The 20,547-nt window shown below is 41.8% G+C and overlaps 1 protein-coding gene across 5 annotated transcripts in view; it reads left to right on the top strand.

Moving 5' to 3' along the window:
- Nucleotides 1-19,487, top strand: part of LOC135329649 (protein polybromo-1-like) — a 37,186-nt gene extending 17,699 nt beyond the window's left edge. For 4 of the 5 annotated variants that reach the window (XM_064518728.1, XM_064518727.1, XM_064518731.1 and 1 more), the window contains exons 12-16: nt 2,036-2,237; nt 12,457-12,603; nt 15,047-15,117; nt 15,715-15,931; nt 16,290-19,487. In XM_064518728.1, coding sequence (XP_064374798.1) covers nt 2,036-2,237; nt 12,457-12,603; nt 15,047-15,117; nt 15,715-15,931; nt 16,290-16,462 — 810 coding nt within the window. In that variant the 3' untranslated portion in view covers nt 16,463-19,487. The remainder of the gene's footprint in view (nt 1-2,035; nt 2,238-12,456; nt 12,604-15,046; nt 15,118-15,714; nt 15,932-16,289) is intronic. The other variant, XM_064518732.1, reaches the window with a different exon arrangement.
- The last annotated feature ends 1,060 nt before the right edge of the window (nt 19,488-20,547 follow it).

The raw sequence follows: 20,547 nt of genomic DNA, 5'->3' as shown, positions 1-20,547 counted from the left end.
ACACCAATCACAAGGAGTCAAGACAAGTGAACATCTGGTATTGTGGGGTTTGACAAATAGGTGGATGCCAGTCTTTCTGCTGCAGTTTGCTGTGAAGCAAGAAGTAGAACCTGAAGTAAAGGAAGATGTAGAACTCTACTTTTTCATTAGCATTATGGCTGACAAAAGGCATAGAAAAGTGATCTGGTGTTGAGTCTCAGGCTTATTTCTTCTCTTACAGCTTCTAAAACTGCAAATGCAATTATCTGACTCCGAAAAGATTCTATTAAAAATTGTTGCATTAGAGATGTAAAATTATGGAATATAGAAGAACTGAATTCAGAATTCTGATAATTTTTCCAAGCCCTGTTTTCCCTTCCAGACTGATGAGTGGGTCTTTATTTGGATTACTGTTATCAAAACTTTGTTGCAAGCACTGCAAAGGCAAACCAACTGGACAGATGTGTAGCTATCTAAATGCAGATATATGAGAGGCCAAATGTATCTCTGGATTTTTCCCTTTTCTGAATTGGGAACTCTCCATCTGCTAATGCGGGCTTGCCTCAGAAGCCAAGATGGGTTGTACATGGTCTGTGTTTCATCTCAAGACCTGTGTGGGGGTTTCTTCGCTTCCTCCATCATAAAGACAAACCTTGAAGACTTCCTCCCAAAAAGACGCATGTTCCCTTTAGGTTTGCAATGAAAACATTAAAGGTGGGCTGCCATTTGAAAATGAATACCACAAAGTTTAGGAATCACCTACAAGTATGCCTGAGTTTATCCACTACCTGGCTTAAATTAATGAGCAGGACGTTTTAAGCATCTTGGTATAGCTGAAGCTTTGTATTTAGCTGAGAGAAGAGTGTTGGATTGGCGGGCTCAGAGTGGTGAGTGAAAGGAGTAACATGGCTGGAATTTCAGGATAGGAAGAAAAATTGGCATGCATTTTTCTCTTCTTTTCTTTTTTGTCTTTGAACTATTTGAAAACAATTGCAGTCTTCCAGATGGGAGACATTTGTAATGGTCAAGATACAAGGAGGGGCTTTGGAGGATTTTGGAATGATACCCACGTTGTGGGCCTTACGGATTAAAGAACAGGGGAACATTTGGTCTCCCGTGACAAGTATATGTGGAAAGAGTCTGAGAAGTAAGGGTTCCAGCTGTGGTATCCCAGCTGTTGTGAGAATAGGTTACAGGGTTTTTGATGGCTGGAGATGTCAAGGAGCTTGCAACGGGAACAGCCAGGGTAGGAAGCACTGGGTTGGTAGAACTGAGCAAGGGAGCAGATCTTTAACAGAACATAATATTTGTTATTTGTCAACATACAGCTGGTGAGATGAATGTGCTGTGCAGGTGACAGTGATCAGCAAAACCGGGCTTTGGGTCTTTTCAGGGAGGAATGGGTACTTAGGTAATGGCAGATGAACACTAGAAAGGGAGGGAAGTCTGGCAGGCAAAATATAGAGCACTTGGGGATGAGGAGAGAGGAGGATGGAGTCAAGAAGATAGGAGCTGCAAAGGTGCCGGAGGAAGTGTGGAAGCAACTTCCTAAAATGTGCAATGGCAAATAAAGAGTTTTACTCGTGTCTGCAATGTTTCTGAACAGCCTCGTGAACGAAATCTGTGACACAGGACAAATCTTTTTTTGTTCTCTTTATGGCCTCCCAAATCAATCACTTATTTGCTAGCCAGCCCAATCTTAGTCCTCTCGTTGAGTTTGGAATAATATCAGCCAACAGAAATATTCTTTGTTCTGTTTACTCCGATTTTTTTGAAGTCTCAGTTACGAGGTTGGCCTTATGTCTGGAAGGGTTAAAAAGGATCAGATCATTGTTTTTTTTCTTCTGTGTGCTTTCCTTAAGTGTGTGTGCTGTTGTCATTTGTCAGGAGGAGATGCCCCTCTCTTTAGGGGCCATAAGTTTGCATGGTCCTTGTACAAATGTATACAAGAGAAATGTGGGAACACTTTTAAATCCTATTTCTTACAACTTTGGGTTGTGTATGTTGAGAAGTTTCTCTTTTGTATACTTGTGGTCATAACTGCTTTTTCTCACAGTCCACTCCCAAGTCGGTTAAGGGCAGCACCAAGAAGGAGGGATCAAAAAGGAAGATCAGCATGAGTGGTTACACCTTATTTAGCAGCGAGATGAGAGCTGTAATTAAAGCTCAGCACCCAGACTACTCCTTTGGAGAGCTCAGCAGACTTGTAGGAACTGAGTGGAGAAACCTGGAAGCAACCAAGAAAGCGGAATATGAAGGTAAATAAAAACTAAAATTACAAACTCTCTTCTGCTTTTTTCTTTCTAAATATGTTCATTACTTTTATTCAGATGGCAGGTTTAATAAAAGAAGATATTTATATTTGTGTTCTGGATGTACCTTAAAGAGAAGTTCATATGAAGAGATGACTGAAGAGGAGCAAAGACTGTATTTAAGTTATGTAGTTCACTGTGTCAGTATGATGCCTGATTATTTAAAAGTCTTTGCCACAAATAACTATCAACAAAGGCAAAGAAGATGGGGAAAAACAGAAGTAAAGGAGCATGGAGGAAAATTGCTGGAAGTCAATTGGAAAAATTGCCTGTGAAAGTTTCCTTAAAGGAGGACTGGGGGGAGGCAAGAAAGGGGATTTTGGCAGGAAGCAAGAAGCTCCTCGGAGCTGAGAGGCAGGTAGGAAAGCATACAGTGGAGCAGGAAAAGGTTCTTTGATTAACTGGACTCAGATTCTTAAGAAGTTTTAGTGGAATAAAATCAAGGATACATCCTCTGTTACAGTACTGGGAATATGACCTGTTGTTCAGTCTCAGTATTATTTAAGAGTTGTAACTAATTTTGTTGAGAGATCTCATATCCTCAGGAAGCCTAGAAATATATCCTAGGCAGGAGATACTTTAGAAAGACCTTTCTTTCTTTCTTTCTTTCTTTCTTTCTTTCTTTCTTTCTTTCTTTCTTTTTCCTTCTTTCCTTCTTTCCTTCTTTCCTTCTTTCCTTCTTTCCTACTGATCATTGTGCATGATTTTTCATCAAAATCAAAAGACAGTTGATCTTTGAAAGCAGTCCCTATCCAAACCAAATACATTGGCTTAACATCTAGACTTACTGCTATAGTTAATAATGTGTCAACACTTCCAGTATGAAGCCCCCCCCCCTTCTTTTTTAGGCAACTATTGCACTTTTATTGGAAGAAAATACTACTTTGGATAGGAAAGTTTCAACACTCTCTAGAAAGCTATTGCCTGCTTAAGTCAGCCTTAGCTGAGTAGGACTAGGAGTAGGCTAGCGCGTCATCACTTCGTAGCTTAGAGCAGCTTGATGTCTTGCATTGGAAGACATGGCTGTAACATAACAGTAGCAACAGTGTCTGTCCACTGTGTTTATGATTGCCTAAGTGCTTCCTTTTGAGTTTTAGACTGCAGTTTCTCAGGCTTGGTGTCTGCCGAGAGCCAGACTTGCTTTTATTTGCTTTTGAGCGATTGGGGTGGGGTTACAAAGCGTCCAAACTGTGTTTGCTTACCACGTGTGAGGGAGAGAGACTCCCTTCCTTGCACTGCGACAACTCAAAATTTATGTGCTCTCTGGCGTAGACGCTGCAGCAGAGAGCAGGAAACTGGCAGGGTTTGACATCTCAATGAAAAAATGCCTTTCCGTGTTTTGGTGAAATGTAGTTTGCGTTTTAGATGCATTTTGACCTATTGAAAATTGCACTTGGTATATATGGAGGATAATAGTTGATTTTTAGCAATAGCCAAAGAACAGGCTGCATTGGAAAGGCCTGCATGATTAACTCCTCAAAATAGAATAAGATAATGCACAGAGACTGAGGCAACAGCCTGTTTTAAGGAAAAGCTATGGTCAAAGCAGCAGGTTTCCTTCTGTCTTTTGAGATGTGTTGGAAATGTCATTTGAGTGATCTCAAGCGCTGTCCTAAATAAATTATTTGGGATGAGATTCACTGAGGTGAATGCTCAAGACTGAGCTTCTTGACACCCTGCACTGTTCCCTTTTGGCAGTGTTATACGTTTCATCTGTTAGTTTTGTGCCAGGCAAGACATGGGGAGAGACTCGGAAAAACTCAGGTTTTGTCCTATGCTAGGTCCTTCTTCAAGGCTCAGCCCTCCAAAGTCTGATAAAACTGAATGCTTAAGAGTAATTCCTCATTCATCAGAGAGTCTCCAGAATTTTTGCCTTTGTATAACTTTTTTCTTTTTTTTTTTTTTTGGACTGGCCTGAAGTAGATATAGTCAGAACAGCTATTTCATCGTTTTCCTAAACACTTGCTCTGTTCTGAAGAGGATTATTTCATTTTTCTACTTCAGGATCTACCATATCTTGTGTATTTTGTGCTAAGTCATTTATGAGTTGCCTGTAGTAAATTTAGGAATTTCTATGCGTCGTCATCTCTTCTTGAAATGACAGAAATGAAAAGAAGGAAGGAAATGCCTTTAAAAATGGAACGGGTCTTTCGGTGTATGGCTATAGTTCCAGAAGCTGCACAAACAGCTCCTACAGGAGACAAATGTATGATACGCATTTGAAGTCATATGCTAGGGAAAACTGGTAACATTGGCAGGATGCATAATTTAATCTCCTTGATGAACAGCTTGGCCTTGTTTGACAGAGGACCTCGATTGCTATTTTAGTGGCAGTTTGCATCTTTCACCAACCGCAAGAAAACTTCTAGCCCTGCATTCACTGTTACTAAAATTTGCTGGAGAGGTACGCTGCATTCATTTATTCTTTGTTGTTCCTCATTGCTTTCGGTAGGATATAATGTTCAGAGTAAACAAATCAGTAACTCGCATGCCCCAAAAGTACCCTGAGGGGGCACTGGGTATAGCTTCTGTTTTTGGTTGCTTGGTTTTGCTTTTTGTTTCTTTCTTCTTCCCATGACCCCTTGCCCTTCCCTTGATATCAAATTCTCTGGTCAGATGCCCCTGCAAGTAGATCTTTTATTGTTGTGGTCACAGTGAGAAACTCGATTGAGATAATGACCAGATTCATCATACCAAGGACACACCTGACCTCCACTGAGCAGCACGATGTGAGTTAGACATCTTCAGCAACAAGGGAAAAAATAGCTCGAGAGGGACCAGAAGGGGGAAAAATGAGAGAGAGAAAGAGAGAGGCAGAGAAAGTATTTTGGGGGGTTCATCAAACTGCTGCCTGTTATGTTCCACACACTAAGGACCTATCCCCACTAGGGAAACTTTGCAAATGCTGCCCAGCTTTGCCACCGCTTTTCAGCTGCATCAGTAGTAAAAATGTTGGTAGCCCAAGAATAAACGGGCCACCGACTGGCACGGAGACCTGCTGTTTGCACCTTGCTTTAGGGCCCGTCTAGTAGACATGGTGCTGGAAATCCCAGCAGCAGCTGGCGGCGCGTCTGCCTGCGAGCTGCAGCCTTTGCTCTGCCTGGTTTAGCTGAGCCAGTGGTGTCGAAAGAAGGAACCTTTTGCCATGTTTTCCTAATGTGGACTGAGCCTAGTGCTGGACTGCTGCTTCGTGTCGGTAGCACTGGTGTTATTATCAAATTTGTCTTTTGACTTTTTAAATTTAAAAAAAAAGAAAAAAAACCTTTGTGGAATATTTTTCATGAAAGGTTTTTGACAAGTCTTAGCTGCAGCCACGTGCAATCAAATTATATGCTGTATGAGAAGACTGATCTGTTCTACTTGATATTTGACTAAACTATGCCAGTGTTTTACTAGTCCTTTTGAAATGAACAGACAATATTTTGGAATTCTGGGTTACAAAGCAGAACTGCAAATCTAAAATACTTTTACAGAGCGGGCAGCTAAAGTTGCTGAGCAGCAGGAGAGCGAGCGAGCAGCACAGCAACAGCAGCAGAATTCCTGCCCCCGGGCAGGCACTCCTGTCGGGGCTCTTATGGGGGTGGTGCCGCCACCAACACCAAGGGGAATGCTCAGTCAGCAGTTGACACCCGTTGCAGGTAAAACGTAGGAGCTACGACCATTTTTTCCTCATCCGCTCTATCAGCCCCCTTCATAACTCTGAACACTCTCTTGGGGCACGTTGTTCTTACTGAAGAAAAAGCTCAGCCTCTCCAGTCTTTCTTCCTAATCGATATACGTAACCGCAGCAGTAGCCTGATATTCCCACGTTACTTGATCCAGTAGCCTGGTGAAAACGCCGTGAGAAAGGCTTCACCTTGTGCAGTAGTCCCGTTCTGTTTGTATGCAGTTGTGTTTATTCGCTCTACCCTGCAGAGTTCATGTTTAGCCCTGCTACGGCGGGAAGGGAGAGCGCTGTATGTTCTTCCAGTGCATGCATCATCAGTGCCAGTGGTAAAGCAGGAGACTTTTTTTTTAATTTTTTTTATTTATTGTCAGGGATATGAAAAATAAGCAGAATCCAAACCGAGTTTTAAATCCCAGCATGAGTTTACAGAATTGCCGATTAGCTACTGATAAGCAGAGCAGACCAGGAGCTAGTATCGTTATGAAGAAAGATACGAAATCCCAACATTGCCATTTTTATCAAGTGATTTTCAGGATAGAACTGAGCTATGAGAGCTTTTCCACAAGGTCCTTGTTACTAGGCGTTGTGCTTGTTACCAGCCATAATCCAACTTAGTTCATAGGGAGTGTGCCCAGAAGAAGTATTTCCAGGATCAGATCTGCAGGGTAGGCAGTGCACTGGAGAGTCTTTTGTAGGAGTCAGCCTTATATCTGCGAGAAAATGTACTAGATATGACATAATCAAGTTGTTTTTCTTCCCCCATTTCTGATTTTATAACAGGTTATCTAGATTATGTTAGTTCAGTAAGGAATAGCGCCGAGTCTGTAAAAACAAGAATACTGGGGGGTGTTTGGTTTGGGAGGCCTTGGTTTTTGTTTTTTCCCCGTAAGGCATTCCAGTTAGTCCATTTATTCTTTTGTCGTTTTGCTTTCCCATCTCACAGGCTGTGGCCATACTTTGGGCTGGCGGCCTGAAGTGTTTCCCATCATGATCTCTAAATGCCTTTTCAGGAAAGAGACTGCAGGGATGTTTAGACTGAAGGCACAGTGCTTACTTGGTTTGTGGTCTGCAGGTCACAGAAGCATTTGTTTACACTGAATTGCGTTTTTAAAAGAAAAAAATTGTTGTTGTTTGAAAACCTAGCAGATTTGGCTTGCATTGTGATAATTTTCTTCCGAACTGTTTGCAGTTGTTGTATTGTGTGTGTGTGTGTGTGTGTGCATATATATATACATACGTGTGTGTACATATATTTATATAAAAATAATATTTCTCCACTACTACTTTTTTGAGAGTCATGTACTTCAATCAACCTAGCAATGTCCCTCTTTTCTTTTTTCTTTCTTTTTTCTTTTTTTTTTTTTAAGGAGATCACTTTTCCAATTTTTTTGCAGGTAGCAGTTGATAGGCAATAATTGCTATTATTAATCCTTTCTTAAAACTTTTCCAAGAATGTGGATTCTGCGCTTTGTATGTGCTAACTTCCTTCTTGTGGCAGCCTTCTCAAAAGCAAGCTTGTATTTAAGATCATCAGCTTATAATTCAAGCAGTCAGAAATTCAGGGCTCTTTACTTTGTCATTGTAAAACACTTCCTTAGAGTGGATGGTCAAATTGATCTATATAGACTGTTCCTGTTTTTGTGGCCTGTTTTAAAAATGCAGTCTTCCTTCTTTTGGTCTCCACAAGTCTTTCTTGGAAGTATCTTGTTTATTCTGTCGAGACCTCTTTCCAATCCGCCTCCATCCTTAAGCCGTACAGCGGCAGCGTTCTGGGTGCATTCTGTTGCTTTTACCCCGTTCAGAGACCTGCTTCATCGTGGGACTTTTTTTTTTCTTTCTTTTATAGCCAACGAGGCCAAAAAATCTGGGCACTTTCTGAGATGCCCTTCTTCTAGTGGGCAGTGCTCTAGCTGCTTGCAAATTTAGGTATTACAAAAGCTTATTGAATCTTGCATTGTTTTAGTAAAAAATGGGAGAAAGAACAGGTAATTCAACAAACTGACAAACTACGGCTGTGGGCGCTGAACGTAGTTTGCCAGTGTTTACTAACTTAAAGTCAAAGTGGTGACTTGTCGGTGGGATGTGAAAGTGGCTGCTTGTATAACCTTGCGATGAGCTACAGGAACCAATTTCTCCTGGAGACTGGGCTACAATGTGTTAATCCAGTAAATATTTTGAGTACATGTTTTATTTGCGAATGTAGAAATAAGCTTTTGTGTGGAGGACTGGCTTGAGGGCAGAGGTCATGTGAAGATTGAACAACTAAAGGAAGCAGAACTAAGTGCATATCGCACACAGTTGATGTGAGCCAAGTCCCGTATGAGAGTAAAAACAGCTAGAGCCAAGGACACATTGTCCTTGGCTCCAAGGTGTTATCAATGATTAGTCCTGGGAACTTGCGGGTGATGTAATGCAAAAGTTGCTGGGTAAACCAAATTGCTGTTACCAATAAGGAGCTCAGCTTTTGCAATATGTATGAGCCTGATTAGTCCTATACTATATAAAGAAAGACCACACCTAATAAAGTTGAAGTACACTGATCACTCATATTGAGCGTCTGGGTCTTCCCTCCGTCGGCTCCTCCCGTGCAAGTTTCCAACAAATGGTGCCCGAACAGGGACCCTGCCGGTCAGGGACTCGGTGATTAAAAACTCAGGAGTCGACAGAGTGCTAGAGACAGCTGGTCCTGCTGTGCTAAAGGCGACGAGACACAAAAGGGGGTCTACGTGCCAGAGTTACAGAGGAGGTGGAGAGGACACAAACAAAGGGGGTCCGTGCCCAGGACGAGACGGGGTCCTGCCAGAAAGTCTCGCCGCAGGTCTTGCAAAGGTTGCAACGGTAAGTGAGTAACCACGGAGCGACAAGCGGCTTATTATTTATTAAGATGCTTTTTAGAAAAGCGAGGTACTCAAGGAATAGAATGTCATAAGGAACTCCCAGGGCTATTAGCTTACGGAGTGGCTAAGGGGTGTTTTGTTAACCCAGATACCATGTTCGAACAAACTGAATGGAAAAAATTTGGGGACAAGTTGTTTGATGAAGTAATAAGTGACAACAAGACAGCAAAAAAGCTGATGAAGCCGTGGAGGGCAGTTACTAATGCTCTCGCACCTCAAAAAAAAAAAAAAAAAAAAAAAAAAAAAGGTAGCTGCCACCACCGCGGAGCGTTTGGGAAGCCCCGATGGGTTCAAGGAACCCCCCCGCATGCAGAGGTGTCCCCTGTGTCCCCATACCCATCACCCCCCTCGAACCTTTACTATTGCCCAGGGAGGGTCTGGGAACACAGGCCTGCCAAAAGGAGCAACATTGACCATGCAGCAGATCCCCCCTCTCTCTCTCCCCCCTCTCTCCCCCCCCCTCCCCCCCCCTCTCTTCCCCCCCCCCCCTTTTTCTCCTCTCCTCCTCCTCCTCTTCCTTTGGGCACAGTTATCTGAGGACACCCATCTCAGGCTATCAATGTGAAATAAGTTTTTCTCTATGATATTAATGGTCAGAAACCACTAATAAAAGCAGTTTGAAAAAAAAAAAAAGAAAAAAAAAAGAAAAAAAAAAGAAAAAAAAAAGGAAAAAAAAAGAAAAAAAAAGAAAGAAAAAAAAAAGGGGGTATCCCATCTTATATGGGAATAAAGTAGGGCCGGGAAGAGCCTTTCGGCTTGTTTATTGACAGAGTAGCCAATGCTATACAAGCAGCAGGGGTACCAGATTATCTGAAAGGGACTATCTTGAAACAATGTGCAATACAGAATAGTAGCCCTTCAACGCGTAGTATTTTAGCCACACTCCCGGGAACATGGACTATTGAGGAGGGGCTAGAAAGAATGGCGCAGGTACCTGTAGGACTGCAAGCTATGCTAGTAGAGGTGGTGAAACAATTAGGAGAGAGCATGAGAGAGCAAGCACAGGCGTTGCGGGATAATATGCAACAGAATCAAAGACAGGTATTCGCTGCCCTTGCTCCTTTGCAAAATCCCGGCGGAAATATCCCCCCTGATCGACGATTGGCACGCTGCTACCGATGCGGCGTTGCGGCACGCTGTTACCGATGCGGCATTGTTGGCCATCTTCGCAGAGAATGCCAAGCTAGTAGAGTATGGTGTCCCAATTGCAAAAGCAGTAGACATGACGGAGCGGCTTGCTGGAAGGCTGGTTCGGGAAACGCCCAAAGAAGCGGGACGAGCCGCCCCGCGACGACACAAAAGGCGGCCTTCACCACAACAACAACCCAGCAACCCCCGCAGTTAACACAACTACCGACCCCCCCGGCGCCCAGCTCCACTCCGAACAGCATGAATCCCTTTGTCTTCGACCAGCCACCAGAGGGAGTCTCGGACTGGACTTGGCAACAGCAGTAGACGTCACCTTATTGGATACAAAGCCAACAAGAATCCGGACGAATGTCTATGGACCAGTAACTATTAATCATGAGCCGATAGGTGCCTTACTGATTGGAAGATCGTCCGCTACAATGAAAGGATTACAAGTTTTGACAGGATTGATCGACAAGGACTATTTCGGGGAAATACAAATTGTGGTTTCAGCAATGTTTCCACCTATGCACATACCACAAGGATCGAGAATAGCTCAACTTATTCCGCTTCCCCACCTGACTGAAGGGGTGGCACCAGCGAAAGAGCAACCACGAGGCTATGGTGCTTTTGGTTCCACTGGAAGTGCAGCATTACTGACTGTCGGAATGCATCAAAGGCCCCGACAAACCGTGACTGTAAAGTATAAAGAAGAATCTATACGCACTAATGCCTTATTGGACACTGGAGCGGATGTATCAATAATTAGCACTAAGATTTGGCCCCAACATTGGCCAACCCGAGAGACCAGCTCTGGGTCTTCCCTCCGTCGGCTCCTCCCGTGCAAGTTTCCAACACTTTTGTAATTGACAAAAGGTGGGTTGGTTTGTTTGTTTTTCTTTAAGGGCTTCAGAAGGGCATGGGAATGAACTGACCATGCGGTTGCAGCTCAGGGGGTAGTGGAAATCCCAGGCAGGAGGTGCGGGGCGAGCACTTCACTCTAGGGAAACATGGATTTCACTGTGTTGAGAAAGAGGTACAGATGAGCTTCCAGATATTTGAATAGATACGTAAAAGCTGTTTAAGAAGTATTCATGTAGGTGTCTTGTGTAATTAAAGAACGTGATTTGAGGAAGGTCAATTCTTTACTTCCTCGTTGTTCGCTCCGTGTAAGGCTTGGAATTGCTGGTTCCTCACCTGCGTGACTCTTCCTGAGCAACTGCCAAATTCAGCTTGTACTTTGGAGCTACTTGATCCATTTTGGTTCTGAGGTCCTAGCAGCTGCTGTGATGAGGCACAGCTGGTGCAAGTTTTCAGCCACTCTTATTCCAAAAATCTCTGTTTTGAACATTTTGGTTACTCATTTGGAGTGTGGCAAAGACTCAGTAGATCATTTCTTGGGACAGACTACAGAGTCTCCACTAAGTTTGTGTTATCTAAATTTCTCTCATCACTCTAGACCTGCTTCTGTCCTCTGTCATCTCTTCATTGTCTTTCCAGCTCCTTTCCTTGGTTACCTGACAACATGTCCATTAAAACCAACAAGCGTAGAAAACAAAGTGGTGCTGGGGAGGTGGGGAGGGACAAGCAAGTTAGAAGTTCTAGGGCCTGATAAGCGTATCACAGGGACGTCGTGTAGCCTTCTGGGCTGACTTAATGGACAGCAGCAAACCTGGCCAGAAATGAGAATAAGCTCTGAATCCTCTTCCCTCACGTGCAGCATAAGAAATTATGAGCAGCGGCACAGTACTGTCTTTGTTAATCTTTGTTTTCCCTATTGAAACACTTGGAAAGTACTGGCAATGAAATGCTCTGAGGGACTCTGCGTGCTCCTTTCAACCCTTGGCTTCAGTCAGGTGCCAGGAGTGTAAGTCTCTGCAGCCCAGCATGTCCAGTGCTGTCAGGCTTTAAATTTGAGTTACTGCCTTCGAGTATAGTGCCCATGGCTTAATAAAAATCCCCCATATCACTGCCTTTAGTTTTAAGTATGTTGTTGTAGGCTCTTTACGTGTTAATTTTGCGTATGCACTGCAGAAAAAATGCATCGTTGTGTTTTTCCAGCCAGGTTTTGTCAGAGCTATCCTACAGAGTAGGGCTGTACATGAAACTTGTGTAGTTAGCGCTGTGTTCATAATTTGTATGCAGATGGCAGAGCTTTAAGCTGTATTAAAATTGCTTGCATTAGTAACATTTAATTGTGGCTGAATTCATTCTTTGTGTTAACATGTCTGAATATTCAGCATTTCTGCCCCACGAGGAACATACAAATACGCTAAATACTAATTCATCAGAAGTATAGTGTTTCACATTTACAACTTTATTATTTTTAATTTTTGTTCATTTTTTGCGGGACACTAATTGTAGTATCGTCCTGCTGTACTAAAGGTGCCTTTTTGTGGATAGTGCATGTCTTACTGTGTAGATCATATTGCATGTTATTGATGCATGTTTGAAATTTGTTGTGTCCTTCAAGGCATGATGAGTGGCTATCCACCGGTGCTGCCACCTTTGCAGGGCCCAGTTGATGGCATTGTTAGCATGGGCAGCATGCAGCCACTTCACCCAGGGGTGCCCCCACCCCACCAACTTCCGCCAGGCATCCCAGGCATCCCACCACCCGGTAAGACTGTCCTCCTCATTCGCTCCTTATTTCATGTTCATGTATTCGCCGTTTAACCAGTTGTTGTTACTATCCGCAGCTTGTTTTGGTCATAGCTTGTTGGATCGTTTCTGAACGTTACAGGTTTGTGTAGCTGCAACACACGTGATGCACTGCTGAATATATGAGATCCAGGCAAACCGTTAACATTGACAGAACAGCACGTGCAGCAGACCAGCAGCAAAAGTTGCTGGGAAATTATGATGCTGCTCCATCCAAAAACCTGGTAGTTGTGCTCGAGTTTCAGAGGTCTGAAAAGCTGAAGTCAGCCTATTCATATGCTTATGTCACCTGAATAGCATCCTTCCTTTTTCCTCCTATTCCTTCCTGAATTCTTTTTCAGTATGTTAATATTTTTCAGTATTCAGACTGCACTGAAATGAATGCAGTCATTTAAGACCTCTTGGCCATTGGTAGAAGATAAAAATGGATTACCTTTAAATAAGATAGACATTCTGATTTGTACTAATATATTAATACATTATTATAAAATAGTGTTCGGATTGAACCTTTTTGATAGAACCGTGATGGGAAATGTGGGGGTAAGGTGAACTCAATATACTGTCATGGCCAAATTTTGCATTGATCTTTGATAGTCTATTTAGTGCACATTTGATATTTTCTTGCCACACTTTTGTTGAGTGGTGAGGTGAATGAACACTGTGACAGTTCATTAGCATTTTTTCAGAGTTAATGTCATTAACATGTCCCTGTTATGGGAAAAATTGGTTGTCTGCCCTATCATCCTGTTTTCTGCTGATTATTTTGGTTTTTACCTCTGATAGCTCCTGTGACCATTTAGAAGATGTGTATCCTATATGTTCAGCAGTTAAACTGTTAATCTGTAGACAAAAAGTGGTATCTTGTTTGCCTCCCCCTGCCTCATTTACAGCTGTTTATCAGAAGCTCTGTTAGGACTTTATATCTCTCTGTATGTAAATTGATTGTTGTTTGCCTTTTTTTTTTTCTTTTAAATCCATCAGTACTAGCTATGCTACTTGCATCTTCACTGGTGTGTAAGATTCACTGTAATGTCATGCAGCAGGACTAGGAGAACGGCCGTGTGTCTGCGAGTCCATCTCTGACTCGCCAAGGCAATGATACTTAAGCACACGACAGCAGCATATAGTTGTCTGGGAGGTGAATCCAGGGTGATGCGTTACTTTTCAGAGTTTATTTTTCCAACTGGAGGAACAGGCCATGTGTGTGATGTTTAAAATTGAGAGGATTACAGAGCAGGGGAGAAGTGATGCCTGGGAGTGGAGGGCTTGCAGGACCACAGGTGAAGTAGTGTTGAACAGGGCTGCGCAAGCTAAAGGTGAAGCCATGCTCCGATGCTGGGAAAGGTGAGGGTGTCTCCCCTCCAAACCTCTTTGCTTTGTACCAGGAAAAGATCGGTGCCATAGCACACTACTTATATTATCAATGTTCTTCCCTATTTCTGACTTTCTGTTGGTACAGATGCATTTAAAACAGGGGTTGTCGTAAACTGGGAATTCATTCATTATATGCTTCAGTATACAAAATGCGGTGACGCATCTTCTGATCACTGATGTAGAAAACTGCATGCAAAATAAATCCTTAGGAAGACTGAATTTAATTTTCAGCTTTTCAAATAAATGATAGGTGGTTTCGACAAGTGGCATAGACAAGAAGGATAAGCAGCGAAAGCAGCTCTCGTGTGTTCAGACCCAAGCATCTACATGTAAAATACCAGGAGCTGTATGACTCTCATTTAGATTTGTAAATTTTTGTTTGAGACTTACGTGGGTGTTATCTGCTGCAGGCCACACAATAGGGAAATATATTTACATAAAACTAACCCTTTTTATTTCTGAAACTTTTCCAAGTGTTCATTTGTCTCATATATAATACTATTTAAGCTTAAGCTTTTAATGTTAGCAAGATAGATGATATAAGAGAATTTTTGCAATGGCTTGGCTTTCCTCCTACAGTGAATGCATTTTATGAAACCGAATACAGCAAAATGTTGAAATGTTGATAGATTGCTAGATTATTTTGATTCTAGGGAGATTCTGTCAAGCTGGAGTTGTATATTCTAAACTGAAAGATTTAGTTAGGCAATAACTAAATAATACCAAAAAAAAGTGAAAACCAGAAATGACTTCTGTTTTCATTTCTTTAATTCAATGAATTCAACAGGCTACGTATTGGGTAGTTGTCATACTGGCTTTTTTGTTTTTGGGGTTTTTTTGTTTTTTTTTCATCCAGAAACTTTTAAAGTGTTTTTTACTGGGGGAGAGGGGGATATTTGAATGTAGTTCAGCTGCTTAAAAGAACTTTAAGCAATGATGCCAAAGCATAGATTTTTATTGAAAAAGCCAAAGCGGTATTTGCCACTGCTCTGAAATGAGACTAATTGTTTTTGTATTTTGGAATATAGGTGTTATAGGCCAAAACGTATCCCCCACGGTAGGCACTCCAGCACCAGGAGCAAGTCCATTTGGACAGCAGGTAAGTCCTTTTTGCATGATTTATGAGGCTGTAAGACTCCAAATTAGTATTTAAACAGCATCCCAGTTAAGAGATGTTGGGATGCACATAGCCTTTCCCGGGGAGAACATAAACAAAATGTACGCAGAGGTATTTAGGATCATTTAATATCTTACCCCCAGAGGATGTGTCTATATTTCTTGGATGAAGTGTTACTGGACTAACTAGGTTCTTGTGGAATGCATTCTGCAGTATAAGCCAGACAGTGTTCTCTTTTCTTTTCTTTCCTTTCTTTTTTTCCCCTCTCCTTCCTTCCTTCTGTTAAAGGAATGTGAGTCATTTCAACACACTGTTAAACTGCTGATAATTTAGGTTTTGCATGCTTTGATGCAGACGCCTTTGGTCATGACCTGTTTTAAAGCTCCACTGTATGAGGATGTTCTGACAGTGGATGGAGAGAGCAGCTTCCCGTGTCACTGCTGGACAGGGATGGACACTGAACTGTGGTGTTCGTGCTGCACTTTGCTGGGCCGGGTTCTTCCATAGGGATACGTGGATGTGAACCCGCTTTCCTGCTGTTCCCCAAAATGTGTTTTCTCTACCACTTTGCCATTACAGATAGGAATCCTTGGCCCGCCGGGACAGCAAGCACCCCCTCCGTATCCCGGCCAGAGCGCAGCAGCGCAGCCGGTTATACAGCAGCCCACGACTCCCGTGTTCGTCTCCCCTCCACCAAAGGCACAGAGGCTTCTTCATTCTGAGGCCCATCTGAAATATACTGAGGGGCTTAGCGCTGAATCAAATAGCATTAGCAAGTGGGACCAGACCCTTGCAGGTAAGGCTTTCTACTCTGATGTTTCCTGACAGAACACGCTTCTTTGTACACATTAATAAGTTTAGCTCTTATGGATAATGCTAAATAAATTTGCTGCTTGCTTAATAAAATGTATCCATGCAAGCAGTCATTAAAAACAAATCAGACATGCTGGGAGTATGTATGTTATCAGCAGGCTAATTCGACTGATGGTATAAAAATCTAAGAATCACTTGTATGGGCTCAAATACAGGGACCGGAGGGCAATAGAAATACTATAGAATTATATTCCCCTTTTTCTAGTAGTTGTGGTAAATATCAGAGGCAGGACAAATTAAGTAAAGCCAGTAGATAACTGGGCCATTTCTTAACCTTTCAGCACGAAGGCGAGATGTCCACCTATCAAAAGAACAAGAGAGCCGTCTCCCTTCACACTGGTTGAAAAGTAAAGGGGCTCATACCACCATGGCCGATGCGTTATGGCGTCTTCGAGACTTGATGCTACGAGACACCCTTAATATCCGTCAGGCGTACAACATAGAAAATGTTTAATCGTGTAATTGCTTCTTTGATACCGGCGTATAAGGAGTTTTGTGGAACAATAGCCGTTTTAGTTACTGGGTGGGGAGAGATAACCAACAATAATTTGTATTGCATTTTACTGCACATTGCAAGACCATTTTTACATAAGGACACTTTTAATAAGCATATTTCACTTTTTGTTATATTAAGTTGCCTTTATCAAATACACAGATTTTTGCATATGTTTCCTTTGTTTGAAAGGCAATTTCATAATTGGTTAAGTGTAGTCAAGGATTCATCTTTCTTATATTTTATTGCTGAGAACCTGATGCCATCATTTTTGTATAAAAGAAAAAAGAAAACAAAAAGCATTTACAAATTGGTACAATGGAATGTGAAATTAGTCATAGTTCACATCTTAGAAGAATGCGTGTACATGTGCTTGTGTGTGCTAGCCACTTCCAGCAGAAATCTCACTTGGATGTGAACAGGGAGGATTTCTTGAAATGAAGCTAAAGGTAAGGGGTACATAGATGCTAGGAAAAATCAAATTTAAGTCAATACCAATGCTGCTGAATGGACCACAGTGATCATGGAAGTGCTGGTGTGGACGGGACAAGGGTGTCTTGACTGCTGATGTTGTCCAGTCCTGTCCAGTTATTTAATTGTGTAGCCAAGGCCATTATGATCCTAAATGAGTAACAGAATACATGTGCTTTGCATGCCCTTGAAAGGTGCAATGTTTTATCTACCATGACCTGCTTTGGGGGTTCTGTGATGTGCCTAACACCTAGCAGTGGGAATGGAAAGCTTGTTGCCTAAGCAATTACGTGTGCAGTTCAGGTCTTGGAAGGTAAGTTAGAGAAGGGAAGATGAGTTGTTTTGTTTGTGAAGTAATGCAATGGTTTTAAATTCACACGTATTCTGTTAACGATTAGGTATTGCAAGGTATCTTTGTATGCTTTCCTTAGGGGTAGCGATTCACCTTAATGAAAGTTTTGCAGGGCAGATGGAGAGAAATTTGATGCGTAAATCTAGCTTTAACAAAGTACTGCTGTATGTGTAAATTCAGCCTATCTAGGAGGTTGGAGAAATAAGAAAACTTGCGTTGCAGCCTTCAGAGTGCTTTTTGGTGGTGTGTTTTTTGGTTCTTTGGTTTTCCGTTTTTGGTTTTTTGTTTTTTTTTTAATTAGTAAGGTATGTATGGAATCTTCTTGCCAAATTTCAAGGTTGTGACTGTCTTCTGCTAAGGACTTACCTGTCCTCCTAACCAACCAACCTTTTGGACTGCAAAGCTGTTTGTTTAAGGGTAAATCCTTTCATAGTACTTCATTTTAGAAAAAGAATGAATAGTTTTTATTTCATTAAATAACTGGGAAAGCAATATTAATTTGAACAGTTTGTTGGCAGGAGCATTGTCACTGCAACTCAGTCCAAAAGAAAGAGCTAATTTACTGATATGCTTTCATCTGACTGCTAGAAATGTTCATCATGTGGAAATGTATTTTAAAGTATACCAGTAGAAAAAAAAATACTTGAGTGCATTTGGCAGAAGGTTAAGTACTTTATTCCAATACTGGATACCTTGGGTTCTGTTTCAGTGATGTAATTTATACTGTTGAGGGAAGTGACCTGTGCAAGTATAAACTGTTATTTAATTTTACTGGCTAATTCCTCTTCCTCTCCCACTCCAACCTTCCAGTCCTTGCGTGGAAAACCCTCTAATTACAAGTAGGCACTTGAGGACAGTTGAGGTCAGATGTGCAATGGATGTGAAGGAGATGGAGCTAAGAAGCATGTAGGGAAATTACAGTTTTGAACTCTCCAGGTGTTGCACCTGTGGTACAGAAATTCTCTACTGGCCTTTGTAAATTACCAAGTTTATGAAATAAAGTAGAAACGGCATAGTCTTAGACCTCTTCCACATATACAGCATCATCTTGAAGTGTATTTGAATTACCATAGGCTTTGCAATATTTAGCCGCAAAGATGGGACATTGAACTGAATCAAGCAGCAAATCCTAGTTTTTGAGTATTTGGAAGCATCATGGATTGTACTAATACCACCCGATTCTCTTATATCTCAGCATTAACAAAAATTACACCAAAGAACCTGGGATGAATTTTAGTTAAGTTATTGTTTTATTTATTTTCTTTTGAGGACCAGATGGGACTCCCTTTGGAGCCTGTAGAACTGAATTTTTTAATTTATCTGAAGGTCAGTGATGAGCAGACTTGCGGCCCTGGCTCTCTCCCGCCTGAGTCGCTGCGGCACTACTTTCGCTGCTCTTTCCAGCCCGGGAGCAAGTGATTGGAAGTGCAAGTGAAACCTGGGTCCTCCCATAGGGCAGTGCAGAGCACTACCACTAAGCCACTGGGCTGGCCCTAATCAAATCTTTTAAGCGCCGTTTATTTATTTCAAAATCATGTCTCTGTATATTGGAGGCATTTCAGTTGACTGCAGTAAAATTTAGGATATAATGGCTACAGTCTAGAATTCAAAACCAGCAAAAGAAGCTTTTTTCTGACTCTGGTTTAAAAAAAAAAAAAAAAAAAAAAAAAAAGACGACATGTCTGTCTAGCTGTCTAGCTGTTTCTCTCTCTCTCTCTCTTTCTGTCTGTCTGTCTGTCTGTCTCTTTCTCTCTCTGGGTATTTGAACCCCTCATTTGTTTTCCACTGCCGTTCATTGTACTGGAGTAAATGAAACTTTCCTACTAAAATAAAAGTATGTATGGGAAATGGTTGGTTTCTGTGAGAGTGGAAAATAGATTAATCTAGGACCAGTATTTTCATAAACCAGTTGGAGACTACTTATTATTTGTTTCACTTTCTCAGTCCTTCCCTTCCGTGAGAAAATTTACTGTTTGTGTAAAAACTCAAAACGTCGTTGGTGATTTTGGGGGCATGTTTTTGGACCTGGTTAATTCATGCTTGGCTTTTCCTTAAATCTTGTACTCCCAAAAGTTCAGCTGATAACCAGGTTTATAACATGTATGTACCATCAGTTTGTTTACCTGAGTCTTTTTAATTTGAATAAAAATAGTTTGCAAAGTGTTTTGGATTAACCAGGTTTGAGCGTCCCATCAAGACTTTTGTTGTCAGGGTGTCATTTCAAGTGATTCTGGCTATTGCGGATCCAGATTTTATGAAGTCCTTGGTATGTGCGTGCAGGTGTGTGGGCAAAGAACCTATAGAAAGGAGCTTCTCTGTTGTCCTGTGTGTTGCAAGACGTGCCTGGTAGGTGGTGAGCAGAACAGTGATGCTGAAAAAATACAGGCGAAAACTGAGCCATAAGGAGCATGAACAGTAAACCCTGGAAACTATTTGACGTGTTTGGAAAATGCCCGGTACAGATCATAAAATTCAGTCAGTCCTGTTTGCCTCTACCTTAACTGAAAATAAACAGCAAGCCTTCATTTCACATTGGAAGCTTACCTGGTTCAGGGCTGTCTTGTATGTAGCTGGATAATAAAGGAAATTAAAACACTAATGTGGAAAAGGCATCTTTTACAAAATAAAATTCAAAACCAGGCTAGACAATTTCTTTGGTATTACTAGCAGCAAGAAAAATTAAGTGATAGCGACATCTTGAGTCTGTAGGTGCTTCTGACGTACGATTTAGAAAGAGGCATTTAAGCAGGCAGAACAGATAGCATTACATTTAATTAACACAGCTTGGGCCAAGAGGTTAAACTGCCCCTCAAGCAGTCTGCCAAGTTTACAAAACTTCCAGCTTTCTAAGATTTGATGAGGTTGCGCGGAGGAGACTGGTCAATTCTAATTGTCCTTCGTGTTTCGTTTGCTCCGTCGGAGATGCTGCAGATCATCCGTAGATGGGCTTAGCTCGCGCTCTCACCTGCAAGTGCACTAGGTTCAAGCGGTGCTTCAGAATGGCTAAGTGCTCTGAACATCAAGTAAGAAATGAGACCTGATCCACTGATATATGTGAATATTCTGATTAATAAAAAAACTTCCTATTTGTTTTGCTTACTGCATTTTCCAAAGAAAAAATGACAGCAGTTGCAGTGCAGTGTTCCTTCGTAAAGAGATTCCTGGTCTCTGTCAATCCTTGGGGACACTGTGGTCTCCCATGTTCAGTCTTTCCTGCTCTGGG

The sequence above is a fragment of the Dromaius novaehollandiae genome, chromosome 12 (assembly GCF_036370855.1).
Source record: "Dromaius novaehollandiae isolate bDroNov1 chromosome 12, bDroNov1.hap1, whole genome shotgun sequence".
NCBI lineage: Eukaryota > Metazoa > Chordata > Aves > Casuariiformes > Dromaiidae > Dromaius > Dromaius novaehollandiae.
The sequence above is the reverse complement of the archived record's forward strand: the minus strand, read 5'-3'. Positions and strand labels throughout refer to the sequence as shown.